The sequence below is a fragment of the Phascolarctos cinereus genome, unplaced genomic scaffold, assembly GCF_003287225.1.
Source record: "Phascolarctos cinereus isolate Bilbo 61053 unplaced genomic scaffold, phaCin_HiC Scaffold_2;HRSCAF=192, whole genome shotgun sequence".
In the NCBI taxonomy this organism is placed as follows: Eukaryota; Metazoa; Chordata; class Mammalia; order Diprotodontia; family Phascolarctidae; genus Phascolarctos; species Phascolarctos cinereus.
Window position 1 is genome coordinate 18,538,491 of NW_027555625.1, and position 25,333 is coordinate 18,563,823.

The following is a 25,333-nucleotide window of genomic DNA, read 5'->3' on the forward strand; positions in this document are numbered from 1 at the left end:
TCACATTAGATTGGGAATTCCTGGAGGTAGGGGCTGTTTTTGCCCTTCTCTGTATCCCCAGTGTTTCACACAGTACCACAGTAAGCGCTTAATACATGACTGATAGACCTTGATGCCTGTAGTTAAAATTCTACATGTTCATTATCCATGCTGTCTCTTCTCTGGGACTGGCTTGCTGTCTACCATCCCCCATTGTCTCTATCATAACAATAATTACATTAACAAAAACACGGTAAGTACACCAGAGGAAGGAAGTCCTTTTAAGGCAGAACTGTGCTTGTTTTTGTCTTTGAATCCCCTCAATTAACACAATGTCTTGCCCATAGTAGACGGCTGGTAAATGTTCATTGAACTGAATTGAGCAGGAGAGAAATGAGTATGGTGTTATGAAGAATTCAAATGAAGGACAGATCAGTTCCATAGAGGTAGAGTATCAACATGGCAATTTCCAACTAATGTCAACATTAATAGTGCCATGTGGAAACAACAAACTTTTGAGAACTTGGAAATCTGCCTGAAACCCATCAGCTTCTCATGGACCAAGGACGGCATTTTCTTTAGCTTGGCCATGTGGAATTTGGAAACTCAGAAGCACATAAATAGTCCCACTCCTTCCTTAGTACCAGGGAAAGCTCAGCTTTGAAGGATGAAGCTGCCAAGGGCTAGACTTGGCCATGTCTAGTTTCCAAACACAGTCAGTCTCCAGGGCCCCTAAAAAGTACTGTGAAGCAAGAGTCAATATTGTTCTTGGAGAAAGTCTGTGGTACAGACATCTTGATACTTACATTCCTGAGATGACCTGTGCCGGAAAGTAAATCTTAGATGACAACGGGTGACCTCTTCAATTGCAATAGATACCTGCATATTAATAAGAAAAGAATGAATACTTAATGTAGCTCTCTAGCTCTGCGGCTAACTCCATATTACAGGACAGCTGACAGAGACTCACTGCAGCCCTGCAGCCCACAGAAAGCAATCTGGTAGAAGACAGCTCCATTTCCAACCAAAGAAGTTTCCGTTTAGAACTAAGAGAAACTCAATGAAAAGTTGGTTTCTTAAGATACAACCATTTATGCTTTTTTTTATCCATTGATCCCACTATTGAGCAGAGGTTGCCATCTGATGATCCAAAACAGAAAAAAAAAGATTATCTATCAAAATATTTATATTATATATTACTATTATATTTAACAGTATAAAATTTATATTATATATTACTATTATATTTAAATATTTATAGCAGCACATTTAGTGATAACAAAGAAACTGTAAAACAAAAGTAGGTGCCCATTGATTGGTAAATGGCTAACCAAACTGGGATATTTAGATATGATGGAAATTTATTGAGTTGTAAGAAACACTGAATAGAAGGAATTGACAGAAATATGGGCAGACCTTTATAAATTGATGCAGAGCAAAGTAAGTAGAAGAAGGAGGACTACACACACAATGCCTGAATGTTGTATGTCATGATTCATCTCATGGGATTTCGTCTGTAGCTTGTGTAACTCTAGTCATGATGTTTGTAAGGATAGAGAGGGTTCTTAGAATCAGCCTTCTCCACTCTGGGGAATATAGAGAAATTTATGTTGCTTACTGGAAAATCATGTATGTGCATATACATATCTTTACATAATTACATGTTGTCTCTCCCCTTAGAATGAGAGCTCACTGAAGGTGGGAACAGTTGGCATTCTGAGTGTTCAGCACAGTAGCTGGCAAAAAGTAGTCTCTCTTTTTGTTTTTGGTTTGACTAGGCAACAGGGTTAAGTGACTTGCCCAGGGTCACACAGCTAGTAAGAGTCATGTGTCTAAGGCCGGATTTGAACTCAGGTCCTCCTGAATCCAGGGCTGGTGCTCTATCCACTGTGCCACCTAGCTGCCCCTAAAAAGTAGTATCTCAATAATTGCTTGTTGAATGGTTAATTTTTCTCTCCCAGTTCGGGTTTTTGTGCATTCTGAACTCATTCCCACACCCCTGTTATAGAATCTGTGTTAGCATTCCTATTGGAGAATTCTGAGAATGCTGGAGGACAAAAAGCACCTTTCTAAGACCTGTGGTTTCATTGGACCACAGACTGAGAGTCATGAGGGATCCCAGAGGCCATGAAGTCCAACTTGTTCACTTTAAAGTAAAGAAAACTGGGCTCCCGGAGTCATATAGCTGTGAAGCAGTTGAGTCAGGAATTCAAACCAGGTGTTCTGGGTCCAAGGCCAGTGTCCTATACTCCACCTTGAGGCCTCTCCAAAAGCAGATAGAAAGACTGGGCAATGAACTCAGGCCATCCTCTTCTCACTAGTCAGGCACTTTTGCTCAGCAGAACTACCCAGAAAATTCTTCTCCGTGTCATTTGGCTAGCACCCTGTGAGTGCCAGAGTTGGCTTGGGAGAAGTATGGAGCCTAGTGAGAGCCCCTGGGAACCAGAACCACACTGATACTGGTTGTGGGCACCTGGCCAGATCACTTAGTCCAGGCAGTTCTGGAAGACTCTAAGGGGAAAGATGTGGACCTGCACTGACAGAGGGAGCTTCCTCACCTGGAAATTCCCTGTACCAGTGAAATCATTGGCTCAGTTTCTATCCCTGTAAGTGTTTATTGTTTCTTCCTTTGAAAGATGATTAAGAACTCTGATCAATGCAGCCAAACCAGTGAGGAGGAAGTGCGTACCCACTGCCGGCCAGATGTAAAGGATTCCCAGGGCAGATTGAGACACGACCATTGTGGGGGTTGGTTTTCCTTTCTATGCGTATTAGTTACAAGGGTTTTGCTCCTTCCTTCCTTCCTTCCTTCCTTCCTTCCTTCCTTCCTTCCTTCCTTCCTTCCTTCCTTCCTTCCTTCCTTCCTTCCTTCCCTCTTTCTCTCTCTCTCTTAGTTTCTTTCTTCAATGGTGGAGGGTAGGGAGAAAAAAAAATCAATTTTTGTTAATGGGAAACAATGGTTCAGTTCTAGTTTGAACTGGTTTGCCAAATGGTTTTGGAACAGGTTCTGATTCAATGCACAGTTCAGTAAGATATATCTATGTTATATTACTATATTCATGTTTTTAAAGTGTTATTTTTTTCTTTTTCCTTTACTCCTAAAACCAGCTGAGGTCTCTCTCTCTCCCCCTTCAATTATAACTGCATGGATAAGTGTCCCTCTGGGCCCCAAAGTCCTCATAACATCTAGAATCTTAGAAAAGACCCTCTTGCTAGATAACCCTGAATAAATAAGAAATCAGAATATCAGAATCAAATATTCTCATTCATCTCAACCAATGATTGTGCTCAAAGACTTTAAAGCAAAAATCTGGGAACAAAGTGACAGGTACCACCTTGCTTCCATCATTCTGGTGCTCCCTCCCCACTCCCATCCCCCATAACAAGGGAACATTTCAAACATGTATTAAAGTTAGTAATGTTTCCACACCAAAAGGGAAAATGGGAAGTTATCTTTGGAGTTGTTACATCAGCACCGCAATCTGGGGAACTGCCTTAGCATCACCTCAATCTGGATGAAGATTTGGAGGCCCACGACATCCCATTCCTATTTCTGATCAGCTGTCAAGGTAACCTTTAATGAATCTCTAGTCAGAGAATCTCTAGTCAGGCAACTGAAGGTCAGTTGTGTATGAAAATCTGAGTCCATCTGCATGGTGATGAGAATTTATATGTTCAGCTTTTCCTGGGGGGTGGAGGAAGAGGGATGGGGCAGAGGAAAGCACCTAGTACACCTTAGAGTCAAATGCAGCAGAGTTGCTGATGGAAAATGTCATTTTCCACTAAATTGAACTGGGTAGGAAAAACTAGTCAAAGTCTCTTCCCCATTTAAAGACTTTTCAAACTCAACCTTCAATACAACCAATGCAGTGAGAGTGTGTATCTAACAGTAAAAGGAGTTGGGGCAGAGATGAAAAGCCAAATCATCACCTTGAACACCACCTCCCCTTGGACCCAAAGGAGAGAGCCCAGGACCCTTGGGAATAGCAGTACTCCCCTGACCACCCAGTTCTACTTCCAGTCTGGTTCACATAGCCAACATGGAGAATCAGATTCTCATCAGACTGTGAGTTCCTTGAGAGCAGTGATAGGCTTTTGCCTTACTTTTATCCTTAGAACTTAACACAGTGCATGGCACATAGTAGGCTCTAATAAGTACTAGTTGATTAGAAAAAGCCCCTCACCCCCACCCCCACTGGCCCTGGAGTCAGGAGGACCTGAGTTCAAATCTAGCCTCAGACACATAACACTCACTAGATATGTGACTCTGGGCAAATCACTTAACCCTAATTGCCTCACCAAAAAAAAAGAAAAAGGGCCCCCCTTCCTCACTGGCACCAATATCAACTGCTGACCAATTGCCACCAATGGACAGGTAAGTGCAAGACCCCCAGGGATCCCTGTAGTCCCCTGTTCACTGGCCTGACTTCCAACCCTCATGGAGACGTGACCTTGCAACTACTTCTGCAGGTCCTGGTCACAGCTCCTGAAGACCCTAAAAGAAAGCTCTCGCCACCAAAGTCCTCGGTGCTGTCAACTGCTCTTACATCAGAAAACACTCTGACTTTATGAGGAGAAATGACACTGAAGAAGAGGCCTGACCACTTGCTCGTGCCTCCATGCTGGAGGACCTTGAGACCTCTCCATCCAACTTGCAGCTGAACCCTTCCACATGTGCTATGGCTCCCTTCCATCCGTTGGAATGGGAGCTCCTTGAGCTGTCGGACTTTTCTTTGTATTCTCAGTGCCTCCTTAGCACACAGTACTTATTCATTCACTCACCCATCCATTGATTTTATAACTTCTTTTTTTCTTTTAGCCTTAGCTTTTATTGTAATGGGGGGGGGGATGGCGGCAGGGTTTAATGAAAGGAGAACCATTATGGAAACAACAGGTGAAAAATAAAGTGTGGACTTCAAGACAAGGCTTGAATCTATAGCCAGGAAAGGGTTGGAAAAGAATGAGGACAGGGCTTCCGTGGTCCATAGAGGGGCTCCCAGAAGATGAAACTGAAGAGAGAACAGAAGGAGTGTGGGAGATGAGAATCACTGGGAGAGAAGTGAGGAAAGAGAATGACACAGAACTATGTTAAGGATGGGAGAGGGGCAGGGAGAGTCAAAAGCCCAGGGTTCATGGAGGACATCTATTGACCGGTGGATTAACAATGATCCTTATAATGACGTTGCTAGTGCTAACAACTGTCAATTACAGAGCGCTTAAATATAGAGCTTCACTTGCTCCTTGAAACGGATCTCTCCTCCACTAGACTGTCAGTTCCTTGAGAGACTTTTCTTTGTATCATACCTGACACAAAGAAGGTGCTTCATAAATGCTGGTGGACTGTCTGACGATGACCTATTTTACACCTTGAAGAAACTGAGGCCCAGAAAGAGGCAACGACTTGTTCAGGGTCACATAGTTACCAAGTGTCTGAATCAGTTTCAGAGCTTTAGAGCTTGAAAAGACCATAGTTATCATTCAAGTCCAACCCCTTTTATTTTACAGATGAGGAAACTGAGTGTCAGAGAGATGTTGCAACTTGTCCAGAGTCACATGTCTAACAAGTAATTAGGATCATGGAATCATAGATTTACAGCTAGAAAGATCAGAGGCCATTTTAGTCCAACCTCCTCATTTTACAGATGAGGAAACTGAGGTTCAAAGAGGCAAGCATGACTTGTCTAAGATCATAGAAGTATAAGTAATAGAGCCAAGATTCAAACTCAGGTCTTCATGATTTCCAGTGGTAATTCCATCTCTCTAGCTATGTGACTAAGGAAAAGTCACCTAGCCTATGACAACCTCAGTTTCCTCACCTGTAAAATGTCTGACCACTCTAGCAAACAGGCCTGTTGTAAAAATCCCCAATGATGATATAGTTCTTGGTAAATGAAAAAAAAAATCCTAATTGATATTTTAAAAATTCAAATGCACAGAACAAGCAAGGTTTGGGCCACAATGGGAAATAAAATGGGATGTTAAAACTGCGGATTTCATTAGAAACCAAGGACAGAAAATAGCAAGAAATGGCTGTCAGGGCTTGAAATTGTACTTCCCAAGAGCCCCTTTCATTTCCGTTTGGACTGTAGCTTTTCAGCCATTGTCTGAGCCAGGAACCATCCTTTGTAAATTTCCTATGTGGGACAAGAAATGCCCAGTAGGGTACTTTGACCACGTTACAAAACTGTCCTAATTTCCAACACATCCCCAATTGAAATTGTCTCACCTTCACTTTGTATACATTTTGTATTGACTTATCTATGAACATGTTGTTTTCCCCAATAGACTGTAAGCTTCTTCAGGGCAAGGACTATTTCATTCATGTTTTCAGTATCTCTAGCACCTAGCACAGCACCTAGTACACAGAAGGTACTTAATAAATTCTTGTTGAATTGAATGGCAGAAATGCTTCTTTTAACCAAGGTCTACACACTCACCTTGACCGTTTCATACCAGCAGGGCTGTTTGACTTGGTAATAGACAACAGACTTGTATTCCGAAATACCTTCATAGCCAGCACCTGGATGAATAGCTTTCTTTGGAAATAGAAAAAAAAAGGAATAAAAATGAATAAAAGATCCAGTAAGGACACATCCATTTACCACCAGTCATATGCTCCCTGACCCATGTGCCACCATACTCTTTCACTACCATTTTGCACAAACAGCTGGAGATAGGAAAGACTGCGAAAGGGACAAAGGCACCAATCTACCACTTTTTCTGAGACTTACCCCTGTTTTCCTCAGTTTTCTCATCTGTCAAAATGAGCTGGAGAAGAAAATGGCAAACCACTCCAGTATCTTTGCCAAAAAAATCCCAAATGGGGTCACCGAGAGTTGGACACAAGTAAACAGCAACGACAAAGACCCAAATATGGCAGCATAAAAAAAATAAATTACACATCCCCCCACCCTTCTAGTTTGTCCTTTTCTCCTTTTCACTTTTAAGTGCTCAGAAAAGCAACAGTGGTTGAACATCCTTCCTGGGGCTTGCTTCTCTAAATTAGTGACTACTCCTCCCAAAACAATATTTTAGGAATGACCCAGTCATGCTTCACTTCACTTTCTCCTCTCTGGCCACTTCCTCCACAACTTCCTTAGAAACAGGCTCGTTACTCTTTACTTTTCACCCCCACCCCTTCCAATTCCCACAGTTTTGGAACCACGGACCAAGATCAAGTCAATTCTGCTATTGTTCCTGGATGGGGTGTGTCAATTTACTTCCCTATCATCCAAATTACCATCCCTTTAACTTTCTAAGCTAAAGCTTCCTTCACTGGCTTCCACTGCCCTATGTGTACTGTTTTTTTCCCTTAGAAAGTAAGTTCCCAGAGGGTGTGTTGGGGTGTGTATGTGTGGGAACTTGTATCCCCAGTATTTAGCAAATGGTAGGTGCTAAATAAATGAGTTTTTTAAATTCATTTTATCAAATGCAGACACATGGGAAAGAGGATATGATTCTTGTCTGGACTATCCTGAGTCCTTCTCTTCCCTGAATTTAGGCACATCACCTATGATTCAGTTTCCTCTTCCATAAAATAGGGGTAGTATTTATAGTAGAATGGAATCTCCTTGAAGGTAGGGATGGTTTTTTTGTTATGTCTGTATCTCCAGAGCCTGGCACAATGCCTGTTACAAAACAGGAGTTTAATAAGTGGTTTGGGGATTAGATTAGGGTTAGGGTTAGTAACCTAGATTACTACTACTAGTAACAGTTAATTATAATTATCACTACTACTACTGAACATTTATGTAATGGTTAACGGTTTGTAATGGGCGTTATGTACATTATCTCATTTGTTTCTCTCTACAATCTGGGGAGGTAGGACCTATTATTATATCAGTTTTACAGATGAGGAAATTGAGGCTAAAATAGTTTAAGTGACTTGCCCAGGGTCATACAGGAAGAATTCAAACTCAGGTCTTCCCAACTCCTAGTCTAACACTCTATCCACTACACTTCCTCACTGAGTACCAATAGTCTGCTGGCTTTATCGCCAACTGGATTCTCCAGAAACATCCTAACTACACCAGGTCCACAACTCAGCTCATCATTTATCTTCTGTAAACCACCGAGGGCACTAGTCAGCCCAGGTTCTCATCCTCAATGCTTCACTCTGTCTCAACCTCTCTATTTAATCAGTTGCCAAATCTTGCCATTTTTCTCTCGAGGGCATCTCTCACATCCAATCCCTTGCCTTCACTCATACTACAGCCACTGCTGCTAGGATGGGTCCTTGTCATTCTTCTCTTGACCTATTGAAAGACCACTCCCTCATTGGTCTTCCTACGTTCAGTCTCTGACCACTCCAATCCATCCTCCTTCAGCTTCCAAATAGATATTCCTAAAGAGTGTGTAAGACATTGGGTCTTTGCTCAAGAAACTCCAACGGCTCCTTCAAAATGTCACCTCCTTGGCTTGGCATTTAAAGCCCTTCCCGACCTGGCTTCAGGCTACCTTTCGTTGCTTATTGGATCTGACTGACATCCAGGCCTTCTGTCTCTTAGTCACACATGACTTTGCAGCTGCCATTCCCATGTCCCGGCACAAGCTGGCCCTTCTGCTTGAACTGGGCTCCCTTCTCTTCACTTTATAGAATTCCTAGCTTTCTTCAGAACTGCAGCTCAGATGCCATCTCCTATAGCAAGCCTTGTCTGATCCCTCCAGCTGCTAGTACCTCCTACCCTAGGAAATCACTTTCCATATATTTTACATTTCACTTTTTTTTACCTACATGCTGTCTCTCCCCACCAACAGAATGTAAACTCCTGGAGGGAGTACCTGTTTTGGCTTTGTATTCTCAGTTCACAGTACAGTGCCTAGCACATAGTAGGCACTTAATGCTTATTAGAGAGAACCCACTTTACAGACTTGTGAGGCTTAAATGAAATAAAAAAACAAAGTGCTATATATGTCTGTTATTATTGCCATTATTATGATTTTTGTATCATGGGAGACATATTGTAAGAGAGACATGGTATTGATAAACAGTCAGAAGACTTTGATTTCCCAAGGCCTTGTGTGACCTTGGGTAAGTCACTTAACTTCTGAATCTTAGGTTCTTCATCTATAAAATGAGAGGATCTGTTTCCTTCCAGCTCTGAAGTTAGATGAGTGAAGAACACCTTTGGTTCTGTTTGCTCAAGGGAATCCAAGTGTCGAAAATGTTATTTGCCATTTAAAAAAAGCAAAAAAAAAAATATGTTCCCAATTATCTGCCCTCAAGGACTTGAGGAATTTGACATGTTTGAAAATGATCCATTAGCTTGAAAATGTCCAATTCAAGTTGAAACATGAAATTATGCTGTCTTGGGATATGTGAGAGGAGTCTTGGCCACGGTTCTGAGAAGAAACGATACTCCTTTCAGTGTTATTGCAGACACTGTCATGAAGCCAGGAACCTCGGCATTGGAGGCGACAATTAGAAAGACCTAACAGACTCTTACTTAAGAAATAACTACGACAATAACGATTTCTATAACATGCCAGGCACTGTGTTAAGCGCTTTTTACAGCTATTTTTGCCTTCAATTCTCACCACAGCCCTGGAGATAGGTACCATTATTATTCCCATTTTACAGATGAGGAAACTGAAGCAAACAGAGATTAAGTGACTTGCCTACAGTTTTCACCGACTCTATCACAATACCCTCCTAAATCATCTCCCTGCCTCCAGCCTCTTCCCTCTCCACTCCACTCCAAAAGTAGAGATATGATCATAGCAGCTCCCTATTAAAAAACCTTTAATGGCTCCCTGCTGCCCCCAGGATAAAGTTGGCTCCTACCTACCTTTCCAGAACTCTTCTGAATTATTCCTTTCCATTTGTTCTGTGCTATGGCCAAACTGGGATAACATCACAAAATCACAGCATTTTCACAATTGGAGGAGACGTCAGTGACCACCTAGACCAAGTTATACCTGAGAAAGAATCCTGACCACAATAGAGCAGACAAGAGTCCTTCCAGTATTTACCGGACTGAGGACCTACAATGGGGGAAACCCACTTTTTCCTATGGCAGTGAGTCGTAGGGAAAAGAACATTGAATTTGGTGGGCCTCAGTTTCCTCATCTGTAAAATGATGGGGTGGGACTAAAAATGCTTTGAGATCTTCTCCAGCTCTAAACCTGTGAGTAGGTAGTGTTCCCACAGCTTGTCAATGTCCACCTCAGAATGAGGCCATTCAGACTTGCAGGCCTTGATGGAACTTTCCAGTTCTAGACCTATCCTATACTGCTATGATTCTTTGGACGCCTTTAATTGTTAGGGCAGCCAGGTGGTGCAGTGGATAGAGCACTGGACTTGGAGCCAGGAAGACTGGAATTCAAGTTTGGCCTTAGATACTTACTAGCTGGGTGAGCCTGGGCAAGTCACTAAACCCTGTTTGCCTCAGGCTCCTCATCTGTAAAATGAGGAGGGAATGGCAAACCACTCCAGGCTGTTTGCCAAGAAAAATCCCAAATAGGGTCACGAAGAGTCAGACACAGCTGAACATTCAATCATTAGGAAGGCTTTTATTTTTGCTCTTGCTCGATGTGGACTCATCACTAATCAGAAGCCCTGCAGTAGGTAGGTGCATCCCCGTGAAGAACAGCATACCTCAAGCAATGTGCCGTCCTCATCATACACGGACATGGTCACCTCGACATTCTTTGGTGTCTTCTTTTTCCCTTTGTCAAACTCTCCATGGATCAGGGTGACATAGATGTCATTCCTAACATCACCTGCAACATGGAAATGAGGAGTGAGGCCCACAGCATCAGAGGGGGAAGAGAACTTAGAAGCTGTATGTCTAAGCCCTTCTTTTTATAGAGGAAGAAACTGAGGGCAGGGACCTTTTTGTCTTTTTATCCCACATACTTACAAAAAACCTAGCACACATTTAATAATTATTTGCTGGTTGATTGACCCACAAATCAGAATCATTTGTCTGCTTCTACTTTATTAATAGTCTTTGGCTGATTTAAGACGTGCAGCACATTTAGTTGCCATTATAAGAGACGATCTTTTTTTTACACTGCCTTGAACCCCGGGTGGTGTTTGCATCTCATCTTGGTATGATGCTAGAGTTACTTTATTCTCCCCAGTAAGCCTTGCTGCTGAAAGCCCATAGAGTATTTTATTTCAGGCTAAAGCAGCTTGATTCAATTTTCAGCCATCTCCAGAGGAATTCTCTCTTGTGTGTTTTGGAAATCAGACCAAGTTTTTGGGAGGCAGAATTCCTTCTGTGGTTGGCATGCTGATATTCACCACCACCCAGACTGGAGTGAGATGCTGAAGTCTGGAGACAGTTGAGAATGGGCATCTTTGAATTTAAACAGAAATAGCTGGAGTGGTGGTCTAGGGGAAAGCATATTAACATGATTGGACAAGCACCTTTCTAGAATCATCCACTCTTTCAGAGGCCACCCAGCCTGGAGATGGGGAGATAAATCAGAAGACATTTTAGGATCCTCCGCCTCTTATATATTCAGCAGTGTTCAGTCTGCCCAAAGACAGTAAAGCTGTCTAATTCAATCAGACCCATATCAGGTCTGTATCTTCCTAGAGAAAAAAGGACTATTTTCCATCATAAAAATAAGCAATTCACAGAATGATAGTTGGAAGGACCTCAATTGCTATATAGTTCAACCCATGCTCCCTGAATAAATCTCATTTGCCACGTGTTCAATAAGTTATCCAGTCTTGCCTTTAAGAACTCAAACAAGACAGCCCATTCTATTTTTGGACACCTATAATTCTCAGAAAGCTTTCTTCCCAATATCAAGCCTAAGTGTGTATTTCTGAAACCCATACTCACTGAGCCTAGCCCTGCCCTCTCAGCTTGTGCAGACTGAGACTAAACTAATCTCTGTTGAATTTCTCTTTTCTAGACAATTTATGGCTCAAGGTTTATTGTACATTGGATTTTTAATTCTTCCTTGCCAAGTCTAACTCATTGATCTACTTCACTAATTTTGTTTTTAAACCAGTGACAAATAATCTTGATGATTATGAATTTCTATTAGAGTTTCAGGTATGGAAGTACCATGCCTCTTTCATTTCTACTTTATTGTTCTTGTTACCTTTGGAATCCCAGATTTTTTATTCTTCCAAATAAATTGTTACTATTTTTTTTTTTAGGCAATTGGGATTAAGTGACTTGCCCAGGGTCACACAGCTAGTAAGTGCCAAGTGTTCCATTGGAGGTCACATTTGAACTCAGGTCCTCCTGACTTCAGGGCCGGTGCTCTATCCACTGCGTCACCTAGCTGCTCCAATTGTTACTATTTTTTCAAATTATTTGCAGGGCTATTTGACTGGCATTACTCTAACTCTGTAAAGTAATCTTGGTACTTTTGTCTGCTTATTAGGTTGGCATGGCCCAGCCATGAGCGCTAAATATATCTCATTAGTTCTTAAGTTGTTTTATTTCCTTAAGGAGTATTTTGTAATTACATTTATACAGGTATCTTGTGTACTTTGGTAGAATGAGTCCCAGATATTTTATGCATTTTACAGCTATTTTGAACGGGACTTCTCTTTTGATTATTATTACCTGTTTATTATTATTATAATAATTATTATTATTGCTTTCTGGAAATGCTGTCAATTTTATAGGATTATTTTATAGTTTGCAACTTTACTGAAGCTATTGAATCGATGTTTTTTTTTTCCCCCTGATTCCCCAGGACTTTTTAAGCGAGTCATCATGACATCAGAAAGCAGTACTTTGTCTGGCTTTAATGCTATGGCTAACATTTCTAGAGCCACAGCTGGCAATGTTTGGAGATATCTATCAAATCTCTTCTGAACCTTATGATGTGGTAACACAACCACTCCTTCTAGATAGCTGGGAATATATTTGAACAGAAAGAAACATATTGCACATAGCAAGGGAGAAGTCATTGGAATGGAAATTCTAGGACATAGATCACTAAAAGATTTTGTCCAAATTTAATAGGGGGATGGTCAAAGACAGACTTTTAGAGCCTGAAAGTCCTGGCCTCTAAGAAACCTGAATGTTTGGGGGTTATTTTAGGTCTTCCAATGTCCTGATGGGGAATAGTCATATGAACATAAAGGAATTTCAGTACTTCTAGCTAGCATTCCTGTGACTTCATAAAATTAATTCAACTAATGCTGGAAATGGAGTCATTGTTGAGGCTGAGCTTACCTGGAAGGATGATTTCAGGGAAACCCATTTTTCGGGCAATGGCTGTGGTCCTGTCAACCAAGTGTGAGAAATCTTTCTGTACTTGTGTGAGGTCACCAGGGAGTAGCTTCAGAGAAACCCAAAGACCTAGCAGGAAAGGATTGAACAAAATGAAGGCACCAGAAAGGGCTGAATTTGAAACAATGGCATCTGGACAGGTAGACTGGGACAAAAGGTGAAGAGTATTGGGTTTGGACTCAGAAGACCTGTGTTTGAGCTCTACTTCTGCTAATTCCTACCTGTATGACTTTGGACAAGTCACTGAATCTCCATGGACCTCAATTGCTAATATGTCAAAGAAGATTGGACTAAATGGTCTCTGAGCTCCTTTCCTGATCTTAATGATACAAGCACTCAGTCTAAAAACAATAAATTTATCTAAATCAATCAGATCTCTATCTTCCTGGAGGAAACAAACTACCTTCAGTCATCAGAATGATAATCTTATGAAATAACTGGATTGGTTTTTAGTACAAATTAAAAACTCTCACCAATGACTCATTTTTTCAACAAGCTTTGTTCTACCCCCCCAAAGAAATAGTAATACAAATTGACAAAGACAAAGTGTTCTTCATTTGAATACCTATATGATTTTGTTGTAAACTTCAAATCAATGGGTTTTACCTTTCTTTTGATTTTTTTTATAACATCACTTCTTAAAATTTCAAGCCAACATATTTCCTTCTCACTCAGGGCCATGGTGAATAACTACTAAACTGGAACTGAAATAGCTAGGCAGAGTTGTAATTTGCATTCTTTGTGCCTAGGGTAAGCATGGAAGTTTTCCCTAAAATAAACTTTTTTTCCTGGCTTATTTTTTAAAAATTATTTTTATTTATGTCATTAAATATTTCCCCATTGTATGTAATTTTTTTGGAAGAATCTTTTTTTTTTTAAATTTGGAGTTCTGAATTATCACCCTCCCTGAGAAGGCAAATAATTTGATATTGATTATGCATGTGAAGTCACAAAACATATTTCCATACTAGTCACGTTGCAAAAGAAAACAAACAAAATACAATGATAAAAATAAAGTTTAAAAAAAAAGTACTCTTCAATCTGTATTCAACGTTCAGCATTTCTCTCCCTGGAGATGGATAACATTTTTCATCATGGATCCTATGTAATTATCTTGGATACTTAACTTGATTAGAAGTCCTAAGCCTTTCAGAGTTGATCACTAGAAAAATATTGCTGTTATTGTGTACAATGATCTCCTGGTTCTGCTCCACTTTGCTTTGCATGAGCTTATTTGTCTTCCCAAGTTTTTCTGAAACCATCCTGTTCATTATTTTTTTTATAACACAATAGTATTCCATCACAATCATATATCACAATATAGCCATTCTCCAATTAATGGACATCCCTTTGATTTCTAATTCTTTGCCACCACAAAAAAGTGCTACTATACATATTCTTGTACAAATAGGTCCTTTTCCTTTTATTTCTTTGGGATACAGATCTAATAATGATTTTGCTGGGTTAAAGGGTATGCACAATTTTATAGCCCTGTGGGCATAGCTCAAAATTGCTCTCCAGAAGGGTGGGTCATTTCACCAATAGTGCATTAGTGTCCCAATTTTTCCTTATCTCCTCTAGAATATGTCATTTTCCTTTTCTGTCATGTTATCCAATCTGACAGATATGAGCTGATATCTCATAATTATTTTAATTTACATTTCGCTAATCACATTTTTTCATGTGACTGTTGATAGCTTTGATTTCTTCTTCTGAAAACTACTTGCTCATATCCTTTGATCATTTATCAGCTAGAGAATGGCTCTCATTTTTAAAAATAAATTTGGCTCAGCTCCATATATATATTTGGGAAATCAGGCCTTTATCAGAGAGATTTGCTGTAATATCCAGTTTCCCATTTTCCTTTTAATTCTGGCTGCATTGGTTTCGTTTTAATTTCATATAATAAAAATCTCTACTTTATTTCTCATAATTCTATTTCTTATTTGGTCACACCTCTTCCTTTATCCATAGGTCTGACAGGGACTTTTCTCCATGTTCTGCTAATTTGCTTATGATATTACTCTTTATGTCTAAATCATTTGTCCATTTTGACCTTATCTTGGTATATGTTGGGAGATGTTGGTCTATGACTAGTTTCTGCCAATCTGCTTTCCTCTTTTTCTGTGTGTGAAGCAATTGGGGTTAAGTGACTTGCCCAGAGTCACACAGCTAGTAAGTGTTATGTGTCTGAGGCCACATTTGAACTCAGGTCCTCCTGACTCCAGGGCCAGTGCTCTATCCACTGCACCACCTAGCTGCCCCTGCTTTCCTCTTTTCCCAGCTATTTTTGTCAAATAGTGAGTTCTTACCCCCAAAGTTTGGATCTTTGGGTTTATCAAACACTAGATTACTGTGGTCATTTACTACTGAGTATTGTATACTTTTAATCTATTCCGCTGATACACCACTCTATTTCTTAGCCAGTACCAGATCGTTTTGATGATTACTGCTTGGTAATATGGTAGGGCAGCTAGGTGGTACAGTGAATAGAACATCAGGACTGGAGTTGGGGAGACCTGAGTTCCAATCTGGCCTTAGACACTTACTAGCTGTGTGACCTGGGCAAGTTACTTAACCCTGTTTGCCTCAGTTTTCTCATCTGTAAAATGAGCTGGAGAAGGGAATGGCAAATTACTCTGACATTTTTGTCAAGAAAACCCCAACTGGAGTCATAAAGAGTTGAACATGACTGAAAAACAACTGAACAACTGAAATCTGGGACTGCTAGGTTGCTTTCCTTAACATTTTTTTTTCACTGATTCCCTTAATTATTATTTTTTTTAATGGCGAGGCAACGGGGTTAAGTGACTTGCCCAGGGTCATACAGCTAGTAAGTGTTATGTGTCTGACGCCGGATTTGAACTCAGGTCCTCCTGAATCCAGGGCAGGTGCTCTATCCACTTTGCCACCTAGCTGTCCAATTCCCTTGATTCTTGATCCTTTGTTCTTCTAGACAAATTTTGTTGCTTTTTTTTTTTTTAGTTCTATGAAACAGTTCTTTGGTAGTTTGACTGGCATCGCACTGAATAAGTATACTAATTTAGGTAGGATTGCCATTTTCATTATATTAGCTTGGTCTACTCATGAATAATATTTCTCCAGTTCTTTAAATCTGTCTTTATTTGTGTGAAAAGTGTTTTCTAATTGTGTTCAAAGAATCCAGTCTTAGCAGGTAGATTCCCAATTATTTTTCATTGTCTGCAATTATTTTAAATGGAATTTCTCTTATTCTATTCCGTCCTGTCGGGCTTTGTTGGTAGTATATAGAAATGCTGATAATTTATGTGGATTTATTGTATATCCTGCAACTTTGCTGAAGCTGCTAATTGTTTCACCTAGTTTTTTAGTTACTTCTCTAGGGTTCTCCAAGTATGCCATCATATTATCTGCAAAGAATAATAGTTTTATTTCTTAGTTATTTATTTTTATTCCCACAATGGCTTTTTCTTGTCATATTGTTATAGACAGCATTTCTAATACAATATTGAATAATAACAGTGATAATGGACATCCTCGTTTTACTTCTGATTTTACCGGGAAGGCTTCAGGTTTACCTCCATTACAAATAATTCTTGTTTTTGATTTTAGATGCAGACTACTTATCATTTTAAGAAAGGCTCCATTGATTCCTGTGCTTTCTAGGGCTTAATAGGAATGAGTGTTGTATTTCTTCAAAGGCTTTTTTTGCATCTATTGATAAAATCATTAGATTTTTGTTACTGTTATTGATGTTGTCAATTATGCTGATAGTTTTCCTAATATTCAACCAGCCCTGCATTCCTGGAATAAATCCTACCTGGTCATGGTGTATGATCTTTGTGATACATTGCTATAATCTCCTTGCTAGAATTTATTTAAAATTTTTGCATCAATATTTATTAAGGAAATTAATCTATAGTTTTCTTTCACTGTTTTTTGGTCTACCTGGTTTAGGTATCAAAACTATATTTGTGTCATATAAGGAATTTGGCAGGATTCCTTCTTTATCTATTTTTTAAATAGTTTGTATAGTATTAGAATTAATTGTTCCTTAAGTGCTTGATAAAATTTACTTATAAAGCCATCTGGTCCTGGGGATTTTTTTTTTTCTTAGGGAGCTCATTGATAGCTTGATCAATTTTCTTTTCTAAGACAGGGTTATTTAAGTATTCTATTATCCTCTTCTGTTCATCTGAGCTTTTAAAAAAATTTTTATAAATGCATAAATTTTAAATACTTTTAAAAGAAATATTCATCCAGTTCACTTAGATTGTCAGTTTTATTGGCATGTAATTGAACAAAATAACTCCTAATTGCTTAATTTCATCTTCATTGGTGTTGCATTCAGCCTTTCATTTTTGATACCAGTAATTTGGTTTTCTTTCTTTTTTAAATCAAATTAAGCAATGGTTTATCTATCTTATTATTTATTTTTAAATACAAGCAGCTCCTAGTTTTATGTATCTATTTTATTTATTTATAATTTAATTTTTTTGAACTTTACATTTTTATTAATCTTTCTTTTAACTTTTAGGATTTACATTCTGGTGTTTAATTGAGGATTTTCATTTGATCTTTTTCTAGGTTTTTTTGTTGTTATTGTTTTATGCCAATTTATTGATCTACTCTTTCTCTGTTTTATTGATTTAAAGGTATAAATTTTCCCCTACATACTGCTTTGGCTGCATCCCACAAATTCTGGAATGTTGTCTCATTGTTGTTATTCTCTTTAATAAAATTATTCATTTTTCCTATGATTTGTTCTTTGATGCACTCATTCTTTAGGATTAGATTAGTTTTTAATTAGCTTTATATTTGCGCTTCCATGGCCCTTTATTGAATGTAATTTTATTGTATTATGACCTGAAAAAGGTGCATTTAATATTTCTGCTTTTCTTCATTTGTTTGTGAGGTTTTTATGCCCTAATAAGTGATAAATTTTTGTGAAGGTGCCATGTACAGCTGCAAAAAAGGTATAATCTTTTCTATTTCCATACAGTTTTCTCCAGTCTACCACATCTAGTTTTTGTAAGGTTCTATTTATCTCTTTAACTTCTTTCTCACTTATTTTACGGTTAGATTTATCTAGCTCTGAGAGGGGAAAGTTGAAGTCCTCTGAGAGGATGATTGTCATTTATTTCCTCTTGTAATTCATTTAAATACTTCTTTAAGAATTTGGACACTATGCCATTTGATGCATACATGTTTAGAATTAATATTGCTTCATTGTGTATGGTTTTCTTTTAGCAAGATGCTTTTTCCTTGCTTATTCCTTTTAGTTAGGTCTATTTTTGCTTTTGCTTTATCTGAGATCATGATTGTTACTCAACAGAAGCATAATAAATTCTGCTCCAGCTTCTTATTTTAACTATGTGCATCTCTTTATTTCAAGTGTGTTTCTTGCAAACAACATATTATTTCTAATCCATTCTGCCATCTACTGCCATTTTATGGGTGAGTTCATCCCATTCACATTTATAGTTATGATTACTAATTACCCATTTCTCTCTACCCTATCTTACTCTGTTTATCCTTCTCCTTTTTTTTATCCTGTCCCTCCTCTAGAGTTGGTTTTGCTTCTTTTATCCACCTTCCCTTTCATCACCTCCCAGTCTTTTCTTATCCTTTCCCCTTCTTACTTCCCTGTTGGGTAAGATAGATTTCTACTGCAAATTAAGTAAGTATACATTTTTCCTCTTCAAACCAGGTTAGATGTGGGTGAAGTTCAAGTGTTGCCTACATCCACCCCCATTTTCTACTCCACTAAGAAAGTTCTCCCTTATATTCCTCTTCTATGTGAGATAATTTCCCTCATTCTTCTTCTTCCTTCCCCCTTTTCCCAGGGCACCACTCTTTCTCATCTACTGCATTTTTTTTAACATCATCCCAATAAAATTACTTACTCCCACACTCACTTTCTATGTAAAATCCTTCTAACTCCCCAAATAATGACAAAGTTCTTAAGAGAAACATGTATCATCTTTCCATATAAAAAGGTAAATAGTCTAACCTTGTTGAATCCTTTATGATTTCCTTTATGTTTAGCTTTTTATGCTTCTCTTGAGTTCTGTGCTTGAAAATCAAATTTTCTATTTAGCTCTGGTCTTTTCATCAGGAATGCTTAAAAGTCCTCTATTTCATTAAATATCCATTTTTTTCCCCTTGAAGAATTATATTCAGTTTTTCTGGGTAGGTTATTCTTGGTTGTAATCCCAAATCTTTTGCCTTTTGGAATATCATATTTCAGTTCCTCTGCTCCTTTAACGTGGTAGCTGCTAAATCTTGTGTGATCCTTACTATGGTTCCATGGTATTTGAATGGTTTCTTTCTGGCTCTTGAAGTATTTTTTCTCTGACCTAGGAGCTCTGGAATTTAGCTATAATATTCCTGGGAGTTTTCATTTTGGGATCTCTTTCAGATGGCGATTGGTGGATTCTCTCAATTTCTGTTTTACCCTATGATTCTTAGATATCAGGGCAGTTTTCTTTGATAATTTCTTGAAATATTATGTCTAGACTCTTTCTTTAATCATCTCTCCTTGCTCTATTTTCCAGGTCAGTTATTTTTCCTATGAGATATTTCACATTTTCTTTTTTCATTCTTTTGACTTTGTTTTATTATTTCTTGATGTCTCACAAAGTTATGAGCTTCCATTTGCCCAATTCCAATTTTTAAGGAATTATTTTCTTTGGTGAGCTTTTTTACCTTTTTTTCCACTTGGCCAATTCTGCTTTTTAAAGAGTGATTTTCATCAGTGAATTTTTATATCTCTTTTTCGTTACCCAGGAAGGGTCCCTGATCCCTTGAGACAGCAATTAATAGTACTCCTCAGGACCTCTCCTTCCTTGGGCTCAGAAGTGATAATGCCCCTCAGGGCTTCCACTCCCTTTTGACAAAAAGTGACCCTTTCTGCCCTTGAACTCTGACCCAGAAGTAGGTATAGTCAATAGAGTTGCCAAGCAATGTCTGGTCCTGCATTCAGTGCTAGCACAGGGGTACCTCACCAATGGCATGGTCCCCTTACAATCTCTGTCTTGAGAGCTCCTAAAGCTGCTTCTCCTTCTGTCACCACCACTTAACCCCATGTGGGCTCTGGACCACCCTCCTTCCCCATGTTACAGATCTCTCTTTTGGACCTCCTATGTTGTCTTGGGCTGGAAGAATGTCTCATTCTAACCGTTTATTGGCTCTGCAACTCCAGAATTCAATTTGAGGCATTATTTTAAATTTGCTTGGAGAGGAATGTTGGGAGAGTTCAACTGAGTGCTTTCTCTACTCTGTCATCTTGGCTGCCTTAAATGAACCCCATAAAGTCTAGTTGGAGGTAGAAGGAGACCCTGGGAAGAAATCTACTTGGGACACAATATTTGGACAGTGAAACCAAAGACCCTGAGCTACTGAGTCTTTGTGGGTAGAGTACATCTCCAGAGGTTGCTTTTTGGAAGGATGCATCCAGCAAAGGGAGCAGGGCTGGGCTGGATAGAGGATGAGCTCACCAAGAGTTAAGGAAGATTCCTATTTGAATTCTAAGTGATACTTGCTAACTACGTATTCAGTAGTTCCAACCTGTTGTAGGTATTCTAAGGGCTCTAAATTCTGGAGCGAAGCCCCAGTTGCCTCTCCATGAGTTCGTGTGGTCAAACATGGTGGACAGTGTTGGACTTGGAGTCAGAAAGATGTGGGTTAAAATCCTTTATGAGACATTACTTATGTGATATAAAGGAAGTCACTGGACCTCAGTTTCTTCATCTGTAAAATGATTACGTTAACTTTTTTGGACTGCTTATCACCCTGCTGAGTTACATTAAACTCATGGTTCACTGAAACCCCCAGATCTTTTTCAAAACAACTGCTGTTTAACTCTGCCTCTCCCTTTTTATGTTTGGGAAGCTAATTGTATTGTAAACTTTAAAGTAAAAGACCAATTCATTAGCTTATGCTTGTCCTCATTTTGAGCATAAGAAGTGGGGGCCTGGCCCCACTTCTCTCAGCTTTTGGAAACAGAATGGGAACAATGTCTTTGGAGGTGCTGGCATATATCCCAGTAATTCCAGGATAGGTAATTTTGTCAGGTTGTGTACAATCCCTGTTGTTATAAGTCACAACTTATCTTTCAAAAGGCTCATAGAACCACGAACATTTAGTTTAACTCTTATATCTTACATATGAAGAAACTGAGGCACAGATTTTTTTTTTTTGGAAGAGTCTTGTCCAGGGTTATATAACTAATAAGTATCTAAGGTGGGATTTGAACCTTGGTCTTCCTGATTCCATGTACAAGTGCCCTATCTACCACACTGTCCCTCAGGTATTTGAGATATAGCTTTTGAGAGCTGTAGTGGCCAAAAAATGTGGCACTGTGTGGCCAGTCTGGTAATGAACCTCTCCAAGCTTAGCTACATTGCGCTTTGGACAACACATAGACAGGTTCCTTTCTAGTTCAGTAGGAACTCCTCGAGTATGGGAGCCAATGGCATGCTCTTCAAGAAGCCAGGGTCATTTCCAACCAGGAAGAGGACGAGCATGGTGGAAATCCAGTCACTGAGATGTGATTATCTATAAATCCATTTCCTAATTTTTTATGTGGATTTCTTGTATGACCCTGGGCAAGTCTTCTCACCTACAGAATGAGGAGTTACTAGCCTGATTTCCTCAATATAGTGGCCTGAAGAAGTAAGTCACTAGTTCAGTGGTTTTCCAAGGGTACTCCTGAGGGTCCCCAAGACCTGTTCATTAGGTTGATGAGGTTAAAATGATTTTAATGATTAAACTAAGATTTTTAATTTCTAATCTGGTAAATATCAATAGCTACAAACCACATAAATAAAAGGTCTTTGGGGTCCTCAATAATTTTTAAGAGTATGAAGGGGTTCTAAGAAAAAAGTTTTGAGTTTATTCCTGTTTTGTTTTTTCTTGTTTTTTTTTTTAATTTTTTTCTGTTTTTTTTTTTTAAACTACAAATGGAATCTCATTTTTCCACTGGGCGGTTGCTAAGACATAGATAGTCACTGCTCAGCATAGCTTACATTTTGACAAAAAAAGTCAACATATTAAATAGGGAGGATTCTAAGGGTCCAGCTCTGAAAACATCATCTCCTTCTCCGGATCCTCTCTGCACCCCACCCTGCCTGGTCTCCCTCACTTCAGTACCTTGTCCTTTATGATTCACTTCCTTGGCTCCGATCACTTTATTTAGGACCGACGTGAGGGGCTCATTCTCCCCGATCACGTGGGAGGTTATCAGGGGTGACATGATAAGTTGCCTCTGTCGGATGTAGGTTTCCATAGCAATCCTGAGAAACAGAACAACAGGGAAGGGAAGAGGTGAGGAAAGAATGACTCTGGAGTACAACCTGATCCAGACCTGGTCCCCCTGGGAACTTCCACAAACATAAATGTGGTCACACCCACTCGCTCTCCCACCAAGGATGGTCATCTTATTTCTTTAACCCTTGTGCACTCCCACCCCCTTGGGGGTCAACTTTGCAGAATTAACTGTTCTTTGTAATAATGCAGTCCCTACAGTCACAAGCTGGAGAGTGCATGAGTTCAGGAAAGCAAAAAATGTTGGTGATGGAAGGGACCTTAGCACATAGAACACAGACCATCAGAGCTGGGGCTGTGGCAGTGGGCAGGTTAGGGGGAAAGAATGGGGAAAAAGCACAGAATATCTGAGCTGGGAGGTACCTTAGCACATAGAAACTCATAGCTTGGAGCAACTAAAAAAAATATAGAAAATAAGATCTGAGAATCAGTCAGCCAGCCACTAAGCATTTATTCATAAGCCCCTATATGTTCCAGGCACCATTTTAAGCTCTAGGGATACAAAGAGACAAAAGATGGTTCCCACCCTCAGGGAGCTCACAATCGAATGGGAAAGACACAAGCACACAAGTATTACAAACAAGGATAAATGGGAGAGAGTTAATAGAGGGAAGGCGCTAGAATTAAGAGGGGTGAAGGGACATTAAAATACAGAATGTCAGATACTGAAGGGCTCTTAATACAAAGGATGTTAAGCTGGGAGGAAGCCTAGGGACTGGAGTGTCAAAAATGGAATATAGCATGGCTGTGTTAGAAGACTTAGGGAATGGAATACAAGAGGTGAGAACATAGGATCATAGGAACCTTAGGGGTTAGCTATGTCTATTTTATGGATGAGGAAAGTGGAGCATAGAGGAGTGAAGTGATTTGTCCCCGGTCAAGTCAACAAGCATTTATCCAATGCTCTCCATGTGCCAGGCACCATGCTAAGAAACGGAGAATGTGAAGAAAGGAAAACCAGCCTCACCCGGGTGGTCTGGGTCTGAAGACGGCCTCCAGCCCAAATCAGCTGGATGGCAATGCCACCTTCTAGCCATTACACGATCTAAAGGCTATCAAGTTTAGCACATGTTGCAACTGGAAAGGGCCATGGAATGAACAAGAAAGCTCAGTGTCAGACCTGGGAAGGACCTTAGAACACAGAATGCTGCCTTTGAATGGGACTTTAGAACACAGCACACTAAAGTGAGGAGGGACCTGAAACCAAGGCCGTTAGAACTGAGAGGGACCTTAGAACATAGAATGTCAGAGCTGTGGGGAATCTTGGAATGTAGAACGCTTGGAATGACCATAGAAGATGATGCGGCTCCCTCCCTCCCACTTCACCAACAGGGAAATTTGAAGTCCGAGAGCACCCAAGGGACTTGGCCAAGGTCAGCCAGCTAGGAGGTAACAGATAATCCTGAGCTCTCTTGAGTTTGGAATCACTGCTCTCAGATTCCCTCATCCCTCTCATGACAAGCTTACCCTTCTCTGCTCTATCAGCCGCTACAGTTGGGAAGGGGGCGTCAGCACACAGGCTTCACTTTAATTATCCCGTCAGGGTGAAGAGCTAATGGGGCACTGAGAGACGCCCCTCCTCCCATCCGCCTTCTGGAGATGCAGAGCTCCCTGGCCCATCGGCCCAATGTGCTTTGACAGCCTCTGGCCTACAAGCTGGAGGCTTTGTTCTCCTGCCCGCTGGCCATGCCAACTTTCTTTGCAGGGCTCAAAGCCGAGGTCTGACAAAAATGTGCTGCCATCTCCCCCATGCCCACAGAACAAGGCCTTTTAAAAGCTTCCAGGGGCTGGCAGAAGATACCCAGAGACCCCTCTCACAGGCTAGCACACTGTGCGGCCTTTGTGGTGTGTTTGGAAGGCTGCTGCCAAAAACGTCAGCGGGTCAAATGCCAGGGACTGCAATTTGCCTGGTGAACAATTTGCAGTGGCCGCTGGGAGCAGGGTGAGCAGTAATCAGATTAGGGCTTAGTTCCCCAGAACCTCAAAGTCTGCATTATGACAGCCAGCAGAAAGTCATCGCCACTGGAGAGAGGCTGGCTCAGCCCCCGAGCAGGCAGCAAAACCCCAAGGGGAGGGTTAGGGCTCCCGGGGGGCACTGTTCCCCTGCCGCAGAGGAGGAAAGCCAGTCCCCTCAGAAGAGCTACTCTCAGAAATGAGACTTGGGAGGGCCTCCCGAGGTCACGCAGCACAACCCCCTGCCCTTAGAGATGCCACAAAAACCCTTGGCTGTCCCAGGGTCACACAGGTAGCAAAGATCTGAGCCAGAAGTGGGAATTCTGAACCCAGATCCATGATTCAACGCCATTAGATTCAACACACGTTTATTAACTGCTGCTACATGAAGGGAGCTAGGTCCTGGGCATTCAGGCAGCTTGCACTCCCTTCGGGAGGGAAACGGTGTCATATGTGCCCAGGTTAATGAGCGCAAAATGCAGAAAGAAGGTAAGGTTGCCTCTGCAACTTTGTTCCCAAAGCAAAACAAAGTAATTCAAGATAAATTAGAGGCAGTTCAGTGGCCAGAGTGCTGGGTCTGGAGTTGGGAAGACCAGAGCTCAAATCCAGCCTCAGACACTTACCAGATGAGTAACTTTGGGCAATTCACTTAACCTCTGTTTGTCTCAATTTTCTCACCTGTAAAATGGGGACCATAATAGCCCCTATTTCTCAGGGGTGTGGTGGGAATCAAATCAGATAATAATTGTAAAGTGCTTAGCATAGTATGTGGAACATAATAGGCTTTACATAAATGCTAGTTATTTTTATTATTATCAATAATAATAATTTCCAGGGAGAGAGAGTGAGGGCTAATAGCTTAGTAGGGTGGGGAGAATCAGGAT

The 25,333-nt window shown here is 40.3% G+C and overlaps 1 protein-coding gene across 2 annotated transcripts in view; it reads right to left on the bottom strand.

The window, feature by feature from the left end:
- Positions 1–25,333, bottom strand: part of DOCK5 (dedicator of cytokinesis 5) — a 252,306-nt gene that overhangs the window by 102,233 nt on the left and 124,740 nt on the right. For both annotated transcript variants that reach the window (XM_021001085.2, XM_021001086.2), the window contains 5 exons: positions 22,323–22,465; positions 13,134–13,259; positions 10,577–10,701; positions 6,417–6,515; positions 786–858 (listed from right to left, as the gene is read on the bottom strand). In XM_021001085.2, the coding sequence (XP_020856744.1) occupies positions 786–858; positions 6,417–6,515; positions 10,577–10,701; positions 13,134–13,259; positions 22,323–22,465 (566 nt within the window). The remainder of the gene's footprint in view (positions 1–785; positions 859–6,416; positions 6,516–10,576; positions 10,702–13,133; positions 13,260–22,322; positions 22,466–25,333) is intronic.